The sequence below is a fragment of the Fusarium solani genome (assembly GCF_023522795.1).
Source record: "Fusarium solani strain SB1 chromosome Unknown bctg00000000, whole genome shotgun sequence".
NCBI classification, from domain to species: Eukaryota; Fungi; Ascomycota; class Sordariomycetes; order Hypocreales; family Nectriaceae; genus Fusarium; species Fusarium solani.
In genome coordinates this window covers 5,406,554-5,421,858 of record NW_027072157.1, presented here as the reverse complement: position 1 = coordinate 5,421,858, position 15,305 = coordinate 5,406,554, and the positions used below count along the sequence as shown (strand labels likewise).

The following is a 15,305-nucleotide window of genomic DNA, read 5'->3' as shown; positions in this document are numbered from 1 at the left end:
TCCCGTGACGCCGACGCCATCCCGCGGATCTAAGACGCCGGGGACCATGGAATCGGCGACGATCGAACCAGGTTGATGCACGCACAGAAGCTCCTTAGCACTCCCCCGCATGCGCTTGGGGCGTATTCCGCCTGTTTGAAGCGCTTGGAAGTTGAAGGCCGGGCACCAAGCCTGGTTGGTTCACCCGGGTCCTCACTCCTCGGTTGCTGACCAGACCATGCTGTTGGCGGATATCCAGATGTCTTACCACCGAGTTCTTTCATTTCCCCATAGTTCTGATCTCTTCCCCGCGGGCTCAATGTTGGGGCCTCCTCATGGTCGTTGCCGAAAGAACTTGTCTTGGCTTGTCAACTTGATGTCCGTCTCCTCCCGTTTCTGCACCGCTCGGTCGGTCGTCCGAGGGCGTACGTTTTGAGAATGATGCATCTTCTCTGCATTTCCCCTCATGCCTTCTATTATCCCTCGTTGATGTAACCAGGTTGCTCAGAGACATGGCTGCCCGTGTCACTATCCCCTCGTCCGTTCATACCGCTTCACCACATGGTGGCCTTTGAAGCATACGATAGTCCTCAACATTCAAAGCCTGGACCTTGACATCACGTTTTTCTCATCACAATAGCAGTCTATGTGCTTCGCACAGTCGCTCTCTGAAAGTCTCCTTCTCAACATATCCATAAACCCCCCTGTCTTTGATACACCCATCCATCCATCCAGACCCAAAAAGACCCCGGACATGGACTAGACCCCCTGTCAGGTTCTCTTCTCTCCACACCCTCCTCCGCTTACTCCGCCCTCCCTCCACTTCGTCTTCTCCACTGGCCATTGGCCTCCACCAGGTATCCCCTCGCCGTCGCCTCCACTGCCCAGTCTGGTCTCGCTCTACCACGAGGGCACGAGGAGACGGTCTTTGAGTCCCCTGCTCCGCTTGCTCATATCCCATCCCCTTCTTGTCCCTGTTCTCCCCTCCCCAGACCCCGTTTAGATAAATCTCATCATATCTTGCCCCAGCGTCACTCACTTTAAAAACCCAATCTCTCTCCCCACCGTTTCCCCAGACTGCTCCTCCACGTCAGTCAACGTCTTTCATCTCTTCCTTCCTCCTAACCTCGAGAGGGCCTCTCATAGTTTACGCCACTGGACCTAAACTATCCCTCTTCACTTACACCAATCCCTCCTCCAGAACCCTATCACGACACTCCCATTGCCCCTGGGACGCCGATATCTTGCTCCTCTAGACATTATCCTTCGAATACCCTCCTCGAACCTCACATCATATCCACAATGGCCGACCGTATTCACGACTCCCACCACGACTCGGACAAGAGCGTCACCCTTGACCGTCAGAGCATCGCCGGCCAGGAGGTTCACCACCATCATCACCATGTCGACTACACTTCCATGCAAGCAGCATTCGGAGGTGCCCTCCAGCCCGGTCTTTGGAAGCCAATGGAGCATCGCAAGTTTGCCAACCCGGCTCCCCTAGGACTATGCGCTTTCGCCCTCACCACCTTTGTTCTCTCTTGCATCAACATGCATGTCCGTGGTGAGACCTCTTCTGCCATTGCCATCCCCTTGGCATTTGGCTACGGTGGTCTTGTTCAGCTGCTGGCTGGCATGTGGTATGTCTCCTTCTTACTCTCAATACAACTCTGGAACTTTGACTAACAGGTACTCAACAGGGAGATGGCTGTTGGTAACACATTCGGTGCTACTGCTCTGTCGTCATATGGTGGCTTCTGGATCGCCTATGGTCTGCTTCAGACTCCTACCTGGAATGTCCTCGGTGCTGATGGACCCTATGAGGGCGACACTGGATCCGTCATGGGGTTTTTCTTGACTGGATGGTTCATCTTCACTACCCTCCTCCTCATCTGCACCCTCAAGTCCACCCTGGCCTTCTTCCTTCTCTTCTTCTTCCTCGATATCTGCTTCCTCTTGCTCGCTTGCGAGAACTATGCCCACGACCTCGGCAACCACGCTGCTCAGATCGCTCTCCAGAAGGCTGCAGGTCTCTTTGGATTCCTTGCCGCGTTCCTTGCGTGGTACAACGCCTTGGCTGGTCTCCAGGACAGCAGGTATGTCTTAAACTTGACTATCACATGAAAACCATTTGCTAACTTTGTATTCAGCAACTCCTTCTTCCAGGTCCCTGTGATCCACTTCCCCTGGTCCGACCAGGCCCGCGAGCTCCGCAAGCAGAAGACTGAGCGAGAGCTGGCTTAATTCAACAATGGAGAGCAATTCTCGCGTCTTATGCGTCATGACTTGGAATTTATCATAAAAGTAGGAAGAGATTGTCAGCCGGACTGAACCAGGCTCCGCTGGAGGAGTATTTGAGAGCGCGTTCTGCTGCCCCAGCCAGCGTCCACCGGCTCATATTATATAGCCGCTACCGAAACGGAGGAAGAAATATTTTGCATATATGGCATAGCGGTCTTTTTAATTGACTGGGAACTGTACATAGTTTTGTACATAAACATCAAACTGGACATAGAAACTGCTCGAGATGAATGATGTGATGATGTATATGAACTTCCCCTGAGTGAGCTATTCTAGAGATGTGGCCATTTTGAGTAAGAGCTTGAGAACGAGCCCGAAGGCAGGGAACGGAGCCCCCACCGACGGTTCCTCGGGCCTGTCCTGGCCCGGATCCGACGGCCGTTTCAGTCTCGATCCCCGCCGGTTCATCTCGCATGACCCGTGCCGACGCCATGCAGAGGCTCCCCACTGTAGACAGCATCCGGAAACTGATCACGGGTACGGATACGGCTTATCATATCAGCTGTGTGGGGGTCACTTTATCGACGCTTAGCCACTTGACGGGACAAACGGTGGAAATGGCATCTACTCTTTTATCTACCGTGTTTTCAAAGAGTGTAGCAGATAATGGGGAAATGCCACTTTCGCTCATGTCAAGTGATATCGTTCAAGTTTCGCAGGTGAAATCAAGTTTGGTGCCTGACGACATTCATGCCCTCCCCCGATCCGTCTTGAAATCTCGGCGATCGGCACGGCAGAGTGGGGCCATGTCACCGACAAAAGCGGGTCTCAACACGGCCCCATGTACGGCGGAAAGGCACCACATGGCAAATCCTACTATCCTCTCCCAAAATCTTGGATCTCGCAAAAAGCGATCTCTCTGTCTACCGAGATCCTTCGGAGTTTACAAAAAGATCATCTTATAAATGGCGACACCTGGACCCCTATTTTACAACACTGCCCCCGGAGAAGCTCAATCCAGAACCTGATCAAACATCGTACGATGGGGGAAAATCACCTGATGACGTCCGAACCACCAAGCCAACAGTCCACCATCATCTCATGCCGTGCTTTCTCATCCATCCGCTGATCAGATACCCCAGTTCCCTTCCAAAGAAGGTCATTCGCAAGTCACCGACACTTTTCTTGCTGAGCTAAGCTACATCGTCGTCGTCATGCCCTCAACGTGTCCAGTTTGAGCATAGTCAGCCATAAAAGCAAGCAACCCACGGCCGATACCGCCTCCCCGCATCCCACCCCATTCAATGCCTCGCATCCTCCGCTGGACAATGAGCAGGCCGCAGATCCTGTTCCTCTCCTGCATCGGCATCGCGGTAGCATTCACTGCTATGCTCTACGGAAACCACCTCTCAACCTTTACATCAGTGTTCTCAAAGACCATGTCCACATCCGCCGCTCGTCGCCCCGTCATCGTCGTGGGCTCCGGCCTCGCAGGCCTCTCAGCCTCATACGAGGCTCTTCAGCGCGGTGCGCCCTCAGTCCACCTGCTCGACCGCGCTCCTAAGCCCGGCGGCAACAGCATCAAGGCTTCCTCTGGTATCAATGGCGCTGGCACAAAGTATCAGAAGGCCGCTGGCGTCGAGAGCGATACTCTCTTCTATAGCGACACCGTTCGCTCAGCGGGCTCTCGCTTCGGCCTTGCTCAGCCACCCGTCGACCGTGAAACTCTCATCACCAAGCTCACCGGCGAATCCGCAGCAGCCGTCAACTGGCTCGTTGATGAGATCGGCGTTGACCTGAGTGTTGTCGCTCCTCTCGGCGGCCATAGTCTCGCCCGCACCCACCGCGGCGCCGGAAAGACACCACCCGGAGCTGCCATCGTGATTGCTCTTCTCAACAAGCTCAAGGAGAATGAAAAGTTCTCCATCACCAACCTCGCCGAAGTCAAAGCGCTTCTAAGCGAGGACGAGGCCGTCAAGGGCGTCGAGTACGAATTCGAGGGTGAAAAGCACAGTCTCGAGGGCTCCGTCATGTTTGCCAGCGGCGGCTTCGCAGGCGATGCCACTGGTCTCCTGGCCCGTTACCGTCCTGACCTCAAGGGCATCCCCTCAACCAACGAGGAGCGACCCGGATCTCATGACATTCTCACCGCCGTGGGTGCCGAGCTCCTCGACATGGACAGCGTGCAGATCCACCCCACGGGCTTCGTCGACCCCGCGAGCCCCAACACCATGCTCAAATTCCTCGCTGCCGAGATGCTCCGTGGCGAGGGTGGTATCCTTCTCTCTTCTGCTGGCTCCCGCTTCGTCAACGAGATGGAGACGCGCGAGCATGTCAGCAAAGCCGTTATGGAGCTTCCCGCCGCAACAGACGGCGACGGTACCATCAAGCAGTGGGATGTGACCATCCTCCTCGACCCTGGTGCGTCTGAGGCCTCTGCCAACCACATCAGCTTCTACGAGTGGAAGGGTCTTCTCAAGAAGGTCAAGGTCCGCGACCTCGAGCCCGCCGCCATCGCAGCAGTCGACAAGTACGCCAAGGCCGTCGCCGAGGGAGCAGAGGATGAGTTTGGCCGCAAGACGCACGGCCGATGGACTCTCAAGCCCGGCGAGGAGAACCGTGACCAAGACATCTACATTGGCCGAGTCACCCCTATCGTCCACTTCACCATGGGAGGTGTCGCCATCGACGAAAAGGCCCATGTCCTGCGGAAGCGCGACGACAAGCTCGTGCCCATTCCCGGTCTCTTTGCTGCTGGAGAGATTACTGGCGGTATTCACGGCGACAACCGTCTGGGGGGATCCTCCCTGCTGGAGTGTGTTGTTTATGGACGGACTGCCGGTGCTGAGATTGCCGCCTCGTCCTAGATGTGGTGAAGCGAGCCTTGACATGATTGTTACATTATGCTCGATTCGCGCTTTTGTCTGTACATTTTTACTCACCTGGAGTGAGGTGCGTCTATGTTAGCTAGTCCAATACCAAGGATAATGATTCAACATCTACACTGTTCCCGGAATGTTGTGACCGAGTGCTCAGGCTTGGAGCCAACGATAAACTCATCACCATGTTAGGTATATGCATACATACATGCATGGGTAGACACAAAAAAAGAGACAGATAGATGCAGTCAGAACCAGTTTCAGTGGACACACCGGCGCAAGATCTCATAGTCACGTCACATCATCAGTCCAATGAGCCAAGGTCTGGTGTATCAATAATCTCAATTCATACAGGTAGAACACTACTCTCGACTGTCCAACAACCATCTTACACACCCATTCGACATCTTCTACCGTTCACCAACTCTAACCCTAAGTCCTGGACAAGGGGGTCGCAGTCGCACAGTCGCCCAAGTTGGTGAGTGCATTTTGGATAGATTCCAGAGCATCCTGGCCCGCCTTATCAAGACATACAGGCAGCCCATCTGCGTCGACCTCGACGCCATCTGTGCTAATCTCGATCTCGTCGCCGGTGGCACTCATGCACTTGGGGATACTGGATAGTGAAGCTTCGATAGCCGTAAGGCCTTGCCGAGTGGCCTGGTTGAGACAAGTTGGCAGCGCGCCATGTACTTGGACGGGAAAATCGTTCCGTAGGTTGTTCAGATACTCGGAGATGGACTTGGGGTCGATGCCAATAGCCAGTGCAATAGACTCGAGGAGACCGATCTTGCCAGATCCTTGTGCGTTGTTGTTGCGGCGAACATGCGGTCGAGCTGTATCCTTTGCCGTAGCCGTAGTCTTGGTAGCCGCAGCCTCTCTCGCAGCCTTGCCCTTCATGGCCTTGTCGAGCCTCTCGGGCCCCTTTACAGCCTGGACGATGACCCGGAGGCCGAGGTGTTTTGTTATCGTGGGGTTGTGCTCAGGGAGGTACCAATAGGTTGACTTGTCGCTGTGATGCTCAACCTGCATTCTGTCGCCGTCGAGGACCGGTGCCGACGCTCCGATGGTGACATGCAAGGCGAGGAGGATGGTGTTGATGATGAGCATGGTGACGGGTGATCGAGAGGGAATAACAACGATGGAAGTTGGTGTTTAGAGAGGGCAAGTGAAGAAGCACTGGGGATGGATGGATGGTTGATGGTTGATGGTGAATGATAGATTCTGGATGATGGATGGAGGTGGAAGAATGATTAGTCGGTCGTGGGCGTCGAAGACAGAGCTTATATAGATGCTACAGGTAAGAAGGAAGGAGAGCCCCGATGAATAGACGAAGCCGGGCGTGCTTGCCAGTATCTCAACAAGAATCACGCCAATCTCAACAGCGTACCTACCAATCCTCCATACCAAAGTCGAATCAATCAGGTTGAATGCTTCACCATCAATAGCTTTAGTTGCGCGCTAAAAGCAACTCTCTTATAATGAACAACTTGCCTCTATGCCAGCTGAAGTGCTCGTTACAATCCCCTTCACGTACCTAGTCACTCTCTCATCTAACGTCAAACTTCCAAGTTCCCAGCACTGTTGTGATTGTTGGCCAGCGCCTCGATGATAAGGAAGGTGGCAGGAAGCGAAATCTCCTTGTTGGGCAGGAACCCCTCAGGTTCTGTGAGTTGCTATCTAAGGAGCAGACAGGGCAGGCACTGCCAATTGTAGGGTCATTTGGGAAACCTTTACCCCTGACTTGGAAGTGGCACAGCATCAAGCAAAAGGGGCACTCTACTCAGCCAGAAGTCTCGAGTGTCCTCGTCCAGCATGTATTTCATGCATGTTGATTTCAAAGCAGCGTCTAGTAGATGCTTGTCGTCTATTCGGGGAATCGTTACTCAAATGATCATGTCCTCAGCTTCCGTTGTTATCACCGTATCCAAGCTATTGCTTCCCTCTCTTCGCTTTCTCTGCTTTCCAAATCTACCTTGTGGTGAAATGTGCATGGCGTAGGCGATTGCGGCCTTGGTATCTTACTCTTTTCCCCATCGTGCCGTCTCGTCTCCCTCCTCCCACTCACGCTCAACATAACCGAGCTCCCTCTTGACCTTCTCTACGGTCTCCTTGTCGCCGGTATTCTTGCCGATGTTATCGCTGTTACGTGTTAGATTCGTCTTAACAATTTTCTCGGGGCAGGAACTTACCTGATCTTGATGGCTGGGCGGCCTCCTGCAGAGCTGAGCTTGATGACAATGTTCAGGGGAACCGACTTGGTGCCGGCCTTGAGGTGCGTAAAGTCGTTGGTCAGGAACGTTCCCACACCGAATGTTGGCTGGAAACCCAGCTTGTCCGAGATGGTCTTGTACTCGAGGCACTTCTCAATGTTGAGGGAATCCGAAAAGACAAGGAGCTTCTTGTCTGTGATGCCCTGCTTGTCGTAAAAGTCTCGCATCACCTTGGTGTACTCGGCAGGATCACCGGAGTCCTGTCGAATTCCAGCAAACGTCTCAGCATACGTCTTCATGCTTCCATCGGCCTTCTGGAAGGTCTCGGCTGGGAATCCACCCTCCACAGGCCGCACAGGCAGACTGAAAGAGCGTAGGAACTCTTGGGTGCCGAATGTATCGGTCAGGGCAATACCAAGCTTGGTGCCGAAGCAGCCCACCCAGTGTCGGAGTGCCTCCTCGGTGGCCTTCTTATAGTCGCCAATGATCGATGCCACGCCCATGAACCACTCGTGGGCGACTGTACCAACAGGGGGAATATTGAAGCGCATGGCCAGGTGGACATTGCTGGTTCCGGAGAGCTTGCCAGGGAAGCCCTTCTTTTCAGCCTCCTTCGAAGCCTTCACCAGACCTCGAAACACAAGGGCCTGTGTGTGGTAGTCGCGGCGTCTTCGTGTGCCGAACTCGGAAGTGACACATCCAGCTTCCAACAGCGTCATGCCCTTTTCAAATGCCTTTTCCTCCTGTCCTTCGTAGTTCCAGTCCGTATCCATGAAACGGAAGTATGCTTCGGATGTCAACGCCAGCATGGGGATTTCGTAGAGAATCGTGTCAACCCAGGCTCCCTTGATCTGGATGTCGACGTCGCCAACAACCGAGTCATCTCCATTATCCTCACCAACGGGCGTAAAGGTAGCGATGACCTGCTCTCGGGGACTTAGGCGGAACTCCTTGAGGAAGTTGAGATAATCGGCAGTGAGATAGTCGCAGTGCTTCTTGAGGAAAAGGTACTCGTCGGTGGAAAGTGAGATGTTTCCGAGCTCTGGTCATCAAGGTTAGTCCTGAGGATACCCCACTAGGAGATTCGTAGTGAGCTCACTTCGGATCTGCTCCTCAAGCCACTTGAAAGCAGCTCGCGACAGCTTCTTGTCGGGAGTTCGGTTGGTGTAGGCGTACGTGACCGGGACGTCTTTGAAGAACTTGAAAACGGCGCATTGCATCGTCAACTTGTACAGATCGGTGTCGAGGAAGGAGATGACGCCCTCGGGGAAGGGCGAAGAGCTGTTGAAGTCCATGATTGCGGCCTTTTGCGACGTGATTGAGAGATTTCGGGGACGGCGTAGACGAAAGGAAGCACGCAGCGCTGGACTCTCGGAGACTTGGGGAGAGGAGGCCGGAGATGCGGAGCTGACAAGGCAGGCAGGCTAGTCGTGGGTAGCTCGGAGAGACGGCGCGCCTGAGCTCACGAGGGGTTGCGGAGATGGAGGGAAACGGAGATTATTGGTAGACGTCGCGCTGAGGGGATGGAGAAGGGACGTTGGACGAGAAGGTGTCGCAAGGCTTGGGGCGATGACGTCGGCAAGATTAAATCTCCTTTGGCGGAGCGCAGGTTGTTTGAGTCACAATCCAAGCAAAGTCGGCCGAAAAGGACAAAATGTGACGCATTCAGAATGGGCTGAAACGCTCAATCGGCGAAGAGAGGAGCCGCTCCAGAGCCCGCCGCGCCGCCGCTCTAGACGCAGCAGGAGAGGGGCAGAGAGGGTTGGTTGCTCCTGCCACAGAGGGTGGGGATGGAGGGGCATTTTGGGCGCTATGACCACACCTTATTTCTTCCAGAAAGAAAAAAATTTGGAAAGTTTGCGAGGCTAGCATCTTTCTTCTTGGACCTCAACGCCTGGGAACGCGGCGGCAGGTTACGACAAACTCTCGATCTGCGCAACCACTCGGAATTGATATTTGGTACCTGAACAAAGGAAGAACACAATCACGCGACGGAACGCGACGGAGAAGCGCAATCAAAGCCGATAACCGCCGTCACCATGGACGTCCATCGGTGTCGATTCGTCCCCTACAAGCCATCCGCGATCAACGCCATCGCCTTCTCGCACCCAAAGACGCGGTCGGCCCTTCAAGCTTCGAACGCTAGACTTGCGATCGGACGAGCGAATGGCGACATCGAGATCTGGAACCCTTCAAATGGCTCCTGGAATCAGGAGCTCATCATCCCTGGAGGCAAGGATCGAAGCGTCGATGGACTTGTTTGGGTCAACGAGCCCGACCAGGATCTCGGCGATGGACGCGTTGTCGCTGGAAAGTCGCGCCTTTTCAGCATAGGCTACACCTCTACAGTGACCGAGTGGGATCTTGAGAAGGGAAAGCCCAAGAGGCATGCCAGCGGTCAGCACGGCGACATCTGGTGCATGGCCGCCCAGCCTGCTGGCTCCGACAAGACAACCCTAGGAGTCGATTCTCAGGATTCCACCAAGCTTGTCGCCGGCACAATTGATGGCGAGCTCGTCATGTACTCGATCGAGGATGATGACCTCCGATTCCAGCGAGTCCTCTTGCGATCCCCGACCAAGAAGGCCCAGATGGTCAGCATCACCTTCCAATCCCGCAAGGTCGCCATCATTGGATGCTCCGATAGCACGATCCGGGCGTACGACATCACGAAGGGCCACATGTTGCGCAGGATGACGCTGGGTTCTGACCTCGTTGGTGGATCTAAGGACATTATTGTCTGGTCTGTCAAGTGTCTGCCTGGAGGCAACATTGTTTCAGGAGATTCGACTGGTCAGGTCTGCATTTGGGACGGCAAGACATACACGCAAACTCAGCGAATTCAAAGCCACAAGCAAGATGTCCTTAGTCTTGCCACGAGCGCCGATGGCACCTCGATTCTCAGTGGAGGCATGGACCGGCGCACAATTCTCTACAAGCAGAATGCTGGCGCCGGTCAGCGATGGAGCAAGGTCTGGGGCAGAAGATATCATGATCACGATGTCAAGTCCATGGCATCGTTCGAGAGTGGCAGGATCAGTGTTGTTGTTTCTGGAGGTTGGTTGACCCTTTCTATATCACTGAAGCATCGCTAACTGGATTTTAGGCCCCGACGCCAATCCCGTGGTGGTTCCCCTGAAGGAAATGGGACGCGAGAACCACCGCATCATGTCAAGCTTACCGCAGCAAGCGCCTCTTCTCAGTGCGCCCAAGGCTCGCTTCGTGGTCAGTTGGTGGGAGCGAGAGGTTCACGTTTGGATTCTTCGACAATCAGCCACAGACATGTTCAACGCCAAGGGCGACAATGTCGACATCAACCAGAACCGCAAGCTCCTCAAGACCATTGTTGTCAAGGGAGATTCGAATATCACCTCAGCCTCCATCAACGCCGAAGGCACACTCCTCGTTGTCTCTACCGCCAACGATGTCAAGGCCTTCACGCTAAGCCATCAAGACCCCGTCAAGCCCTCGGATGTCAAGATGTCCTCTCTCGAGCTTCCCCAAAAGCTTACAACCATTGGCGCCACAAAGGTCCAGCTCTCTCCCGACTCTCAGTGGCTCTGCGCAATCCAAGAGGGGTCTCGGGTTGTGATGGCCAAGATTGACCCTAATGAGCCCAAAAACGCCTTCACCTTTGAACCGCAAGTACAACGACTTGCACGCTTACGACGCCAGATTCCACGTTACATCCAGAATGGCGGATTGGGGGCTTACGACAGGACCATCACACATATCGCCTTCTCAGCAGACTCCAAGGTGCTCGCGACGTCCGATCTAGCCGGATATCTGGATACTTGGATCTTACCTGCCGATGGGGAGACCAACGCCAAGTCTGAGGGTGACGCGTCCTCCTCGGACGACGGTGACTCCTCAGAGGATGAGGAAGATGCATCGTCGAGCGTCAGGCAGTGGATTCGTAACCCTAGTGCCAAGCTACTGCCCAAGCTGCCCTCGGCTGCTACAGTCCTCTCTTTCTCTGAGGACGTGCCTCAAGCGAAGGGCTCCGCCAACGGCGCAGTTGCCGCATCTGACCATGTCGATGACTACACCCTCCTTGCTATCACTTCGTCGTGGAGCCTGCTCACCTTCCACCCTCTCCAGGGTTCTCTCACTCCTTGGTCCCGTCGTCATGCCCGAAAGGACCTCCCCGCACCTGTGCAGGATCTTCTCGACCTGGCCAAGGGTGTTCTCTGGCAGGGCTCTCGCGCTTGGATCTACGGTGTGTCCTTCCTGCTGATGCTTGACCTGGCGCAGGATCTCCCCAAGCCTACAGTGGAGAGTGAGGTCAGCGACCCCACGGCCACCCCAGGCAAGCAAGGTCTCAAGCGGAAGAGAACCGGTCCTACTACCGGTGCCGGAGGCAAGATGGAGCAGGGAGCTCTCGTGCCCTCGCAGGTCCGCAAGCACACGGCCGGACAGTGGGAGGACATCGACATGGACGACGCCCCGCGAGCCGAGGACGTCGACAGCGACGATGAGATGGACCAGGCCGACGGCGAGCTCGCCCAACTGCGGAACCGTCACGAGGAGAGCAACAACGGCCTCGAGGTCGCAGAGACTGGCGGTGAGCGCAAGAGCTGGTGGATGACATACAAGTACCGGCCCATCTTTGGTGTTGTGCCCCTAAGCCGGGCGGACCAACCCCTCGAGGTCGCCCTGGTGGAGAGGCCGACGTGGGACGTGGAAATGCCCGAGAGCTACTTTAGCGTTGAGCAGTGGCGGAGGTAATTCAATACTCTCTTTTTTGGATGGTGGCATGTGGTGTGTGTACATTTTGTGTGAAAGGGGGCCTGTCCAGATTTTTCGAGTCACGTAGGGGGCCCGAGAGATGGAGCGGATACATAGGATGAATGGATATCAGGGGTCAAGGAGAGTTTCTGATTTGTAGATTTCTTGGATGGTTTTTCTGTACGGCTACACAAGCCAATCTACGTACGGCTTATTTGAATCAGGTTTCTTGGTACAGGATGGATGATGCTTCTGAACGCAAGCATACGTATGCCCTTGATGGGGGTACCGTGACCACTTGAATGCCCTCACCTCCACGCCAGCCTTGTTTCTCGGGCAAGTCTCCCGTCACAGTTAGTTCCCATTGGTCTATCCGTAATGAGGTCTTTCTCTAGGATCCATTCCCGGCCCGTCTTGCCATTCACATGGTAGGATCATGTACGAAGCCCAAGATGAAGGAAGGCCTAAACCTTCACATCGTGACAGGACACCACATCCCGAACCGCGCCTAACCATGCGTCACCAGAGCAATACCGACCAAACTAAAATACCCGGTCCCTCTCTCAATTGCCGCAAGCAGCCGTGTGTAGCTCGCAGAACCCGCCGAGATATATTGACAGGTGCAGGGGCCGCCGAGAACGCGCGTCCCCAGGCCATCAAAGGAGCCTTCTAGGCCCTGCCCAGATTGGTCTTACTGCAGAGATGGCTTCATGTAGACCAACATCATCGACGGGCAACTTCCCATATGTGTGTAAGTGAGCGGTCTGATGGGGTGACGGGGATTGGGGGTTGGTGTGCCACAATGTTGTAATGAGACCAACGACGTCCTACTTGATCTAAGAGAGGTCAAGTTGGAACCACGGCAGCTTGAAAAACGTAGTTTTGCCTTCAAGAGAGAGTGTACGCAGTTTTCATCACGAGGGGATGGGGTAAGAGGCATTGTTGTGGCGCTGTAAGTGACAAGAGGGGATCTCGAGGATCGATAGCCACTCGACGTCAGTCATCCACAGACAGGAAAGATCCGCCTCGGAATAAGCCTAGAGGTGGCAGAATTGCCCGTCAGTCTTTCTCAAAGGCAGATATCCATTCTCTTGGCTTGAATACACGAGTCTCCATCAAAAACTTGGACTTTGAGGCGGGCATGGCCAAAGACAGTTGGGTCACGGAAACCTAATTAGTCCACAAGGACCACGCTGCAAAGTGAATATTCATCTGAAATAGCGGCCCGCAGCATACGTAAGGCTGTACGGGCTAGTAACAAGGGGCTGCACTGGTAGTCTGATCTAAGGCAGTTGTCGGCTTCTTCAACCGACGTTTGGACTTTGGAATCCTTGGCAAGGTCCGTATCAATAAAACACGGTGCAAAGACAGAGTATTAAGGACTCGATCGACTTGAAAATCATTCCCTTGCAAGCTGTTTTGAACTGAACCATGGGGTGGCAATTGGAAGAGATTGAGTGCACGCAAAGTCCTTTCTCACTCTTTGATATTCGCGTGTACGCAAGCCAATTGCCATGAAGCAAGCAGATGACGCGGCCTCTGGCAGTGTCTCACGAGACACCCCGGTCGTCGATGCAGAGAGAGGGACGAGCCACAGCTGGGGCTGATTGGAGGGCGATGCAGGACTAGTCTCTGAGGTCAAGGAGCGATTGGACGCGTTGCCTGAGCCTTGGTGGGGACCTCATCGAAGAGCGGAAACGGAAACGGACAGCAGATCGGCGGTGGTCGTTGGGAAAACGGAGTGATGAATTCGGGTCCGATTCGACCCCTAGAACTCCGTTATGGAGAAAGGACGCTTGCACTTTTGAACGTTCCCGCTGCCAAGATGGCCTAGGGATGCAGGGTGAGTGTTAGTCGCAAGGGATTGCCATAACGTTGCCAGGTCGGGTAAGCAATAGGGCGAGGGGGGCAGAAAAGCGATACCGAGCCAGAGAAAAAAGCTGAGGTCTGCGTAATCGTATCTCGGGATTGGACGTGGCCGCGCTTCCCAGGGGCAAAGGCAGGGCCACGCGATGCACGCGCCAAGCTGGTTAAGCTTCTTTGCCGTATCTGCCCAGCCTCTTGTGGTGAGAAGATGGTCTTGAAAGGACGTCGCTTGAGGGTGCGCGGCTGTCAAATCGACGGCCCTGGGTGACCGGCCGCGGTGCCGCGGGGGCTTCCTCAGGTAGACAGCAATTAGATTGAGACAAGATGGAGGTTGCAGATCGCTGTGGAGTTGTTTGCTACCCAGCAGATGTGACGTGGGTTCATTGGCGCGCTGTAAATAGCCACAACCAGACAGCCCTGGAGGTGAAGTGACAGCCTGGTCAAGCAGGATGGTCAAGCAGGATGGCAGGTGAAGGCCTCAGTCGGAGCTCCGTGTCAGCCGGACGACGTCGAATCTCTGAATGCGCGTTTACGGGAGAAACGGAGAGTTAAACAGGATCCAAAACGTCGCCATCGGAATACGTAGAGTAGAATTGCGAGGATCAAGAGGCCGCGTCGCTCTCCACGTTATCGACGGGACGCTGAGGCCTCGAGTCAAACCAAAGTGGGCCAGGGTCAAGTGGAACTGGAAATAACGCACCGCCACAGGAACACCGTCGTCGTGGCTGGAGCATCTGGAGAAGGGAACGTATCTTCCCGAAATCTGGAAGAAGGGACCTGCGTCAGTGAAACAATAAGCGCGGGCGCGCGAGACGCAACCAGATGCGCACATGTCTTCAATCTCAGCTTTCATATCCAGCTGTAATGTATCCACGGAATTGGCTCAGGGGGCTTGTTGAGGCGGCAGTGCGCGGTGCGGAGAGACCGTCGGTCGTTTCTACGAAAAGGATTGCAGGGCAGAGTGGCTTGGCCTCAGCTGTGCCACGATGGGCTTTTGGTCCGCTCCGTCCTGTCGCTGGCTTCTTCCACTGCCTCGTCATCGCCCACCACGACGAGGGGCACGTACCCGGCCAGGTACCGGTACCTGTCGCTGTACCAGGGTCGAGTGACTTGCAGAAGCATAGCGGCCGACTCCAGCGGGTTTTCTGGCAGTCTCTAGCGGTCTCCAGCCAGACAGGACCAGCGGGAGACATCGAAATCACCTTACTCCAGTTTTCCGCTCAAGTGACAGCGAGCGACCCGACATGAGATCTATCGATTGCAGTGGACGCGCAGTCTGTTTCTCCTCGCGCTCATCAACTGCTGAGTTGAGTCAAGCTGGGGGGATGGGGATGGGCTGCGGATTCGACCTCTCATTGCCACAGATGGCGATTGTCGTTCTTTTCCGTTTTGTACAGAG

At 54.8% G+C, this 15,305-nt stretch overlaps 5 protein-coding genes across 5 annotated transcripts; 3 read left to right on the top strand and 2 right to left on the bottom strand.

The window, feature by feature from the left end:
* Positions 1-1,281: 1,281 nt before the first annotated feature.
* Positions 1,282-2,223, top strand: MRS44_001722 (uncharacterized protein; the record flags this gene model as incomplete). Its single annotated transcript, XM_046279874.2, has 3 exons — positions 1,282-1,619; positions 1,680-2,075; positions 2,130-2,223. The coding sequence occupies 3 exons, from the start codon at positions 1,282-1,284 to the stop codon at positions 2,221-2,223; spliced, it is 828 nt and encodes a 275-aa protein (XP_046138004.1).
* Positions 2,224-3,548: 1,325 nt separating this feature from the next.
* Positions 3,549-5,087, top strand: MRS44_001721 (uncharacterized protein; the record flags this gene model as incomplete). Its single annotated transcript, XM_046278182.2, has 1 exon — positions 3,549-5,087. The coding sequence occupies one exon, from the start codon at positions 3,549-3,551 to the stop codon at positions 5,085-5,087; it is 1,539 nt and encodes a 512-aa protein (XP_046138006.1).
* A 444-nt stretch (positions 5,088-5,531) lies between these two features.
* On the bottom strand, positions 5,532-6,209 carry MRS44_001720 (uncharacterized protein; the record flags this gene model as incomplete). Its single annotated transcript, XM_046284911.2, has 1 exon — positions 5,532-6,209. The coding sequence occupies one exon, from the start codon at positions 6,207-6,209 to the stop codon at positions 5,532-5,534; it is 678 nt and encodes a 225-aa protein (XP_046138007.2).
* Positions 6,210-7,120: 911 nt separating this feature from the next.
* On the bottom strand, positions 7,121-8,607 carry MRS44_001719 (uncharacterized protein; the record flags this gene model as incomplete). The annotated part of the gene is made up of 3 exons (XM_046274826.2): positions 7,121-7,241; positions 7,292-8,354; positions 8,412-8,607. 3 exons carry the CDS (start codon positions 8,605-8,607, stop codon positions 7,121-7,123), a joined length of 1,380 nt encoding a protein of 459 aa, XP_046138008.1.
* A 744-nt stretch (positions 8,608-9,351) lies between these two features.
* MRS44_001718 (uncharacterized protein) lies at positions 9,352-12,040 on the top strand (the record flags this gene model as incomplete). Its single annotated transcript, XM_046284913.2, has 2 exons — positions 9,352-10,369; positions 10,419-12,040. The coding sequence occupies 2 exons, from the start codon at positions 9,352-9,354 to the stop codon at positions 12,038-12,040; spliced, it is 2,640 nt and encodes an 879-aa protein (XP_046138009.1).
* Between the last annotated feature and the right edge of the window lie 3,265 nt (positions 12,041-15,305).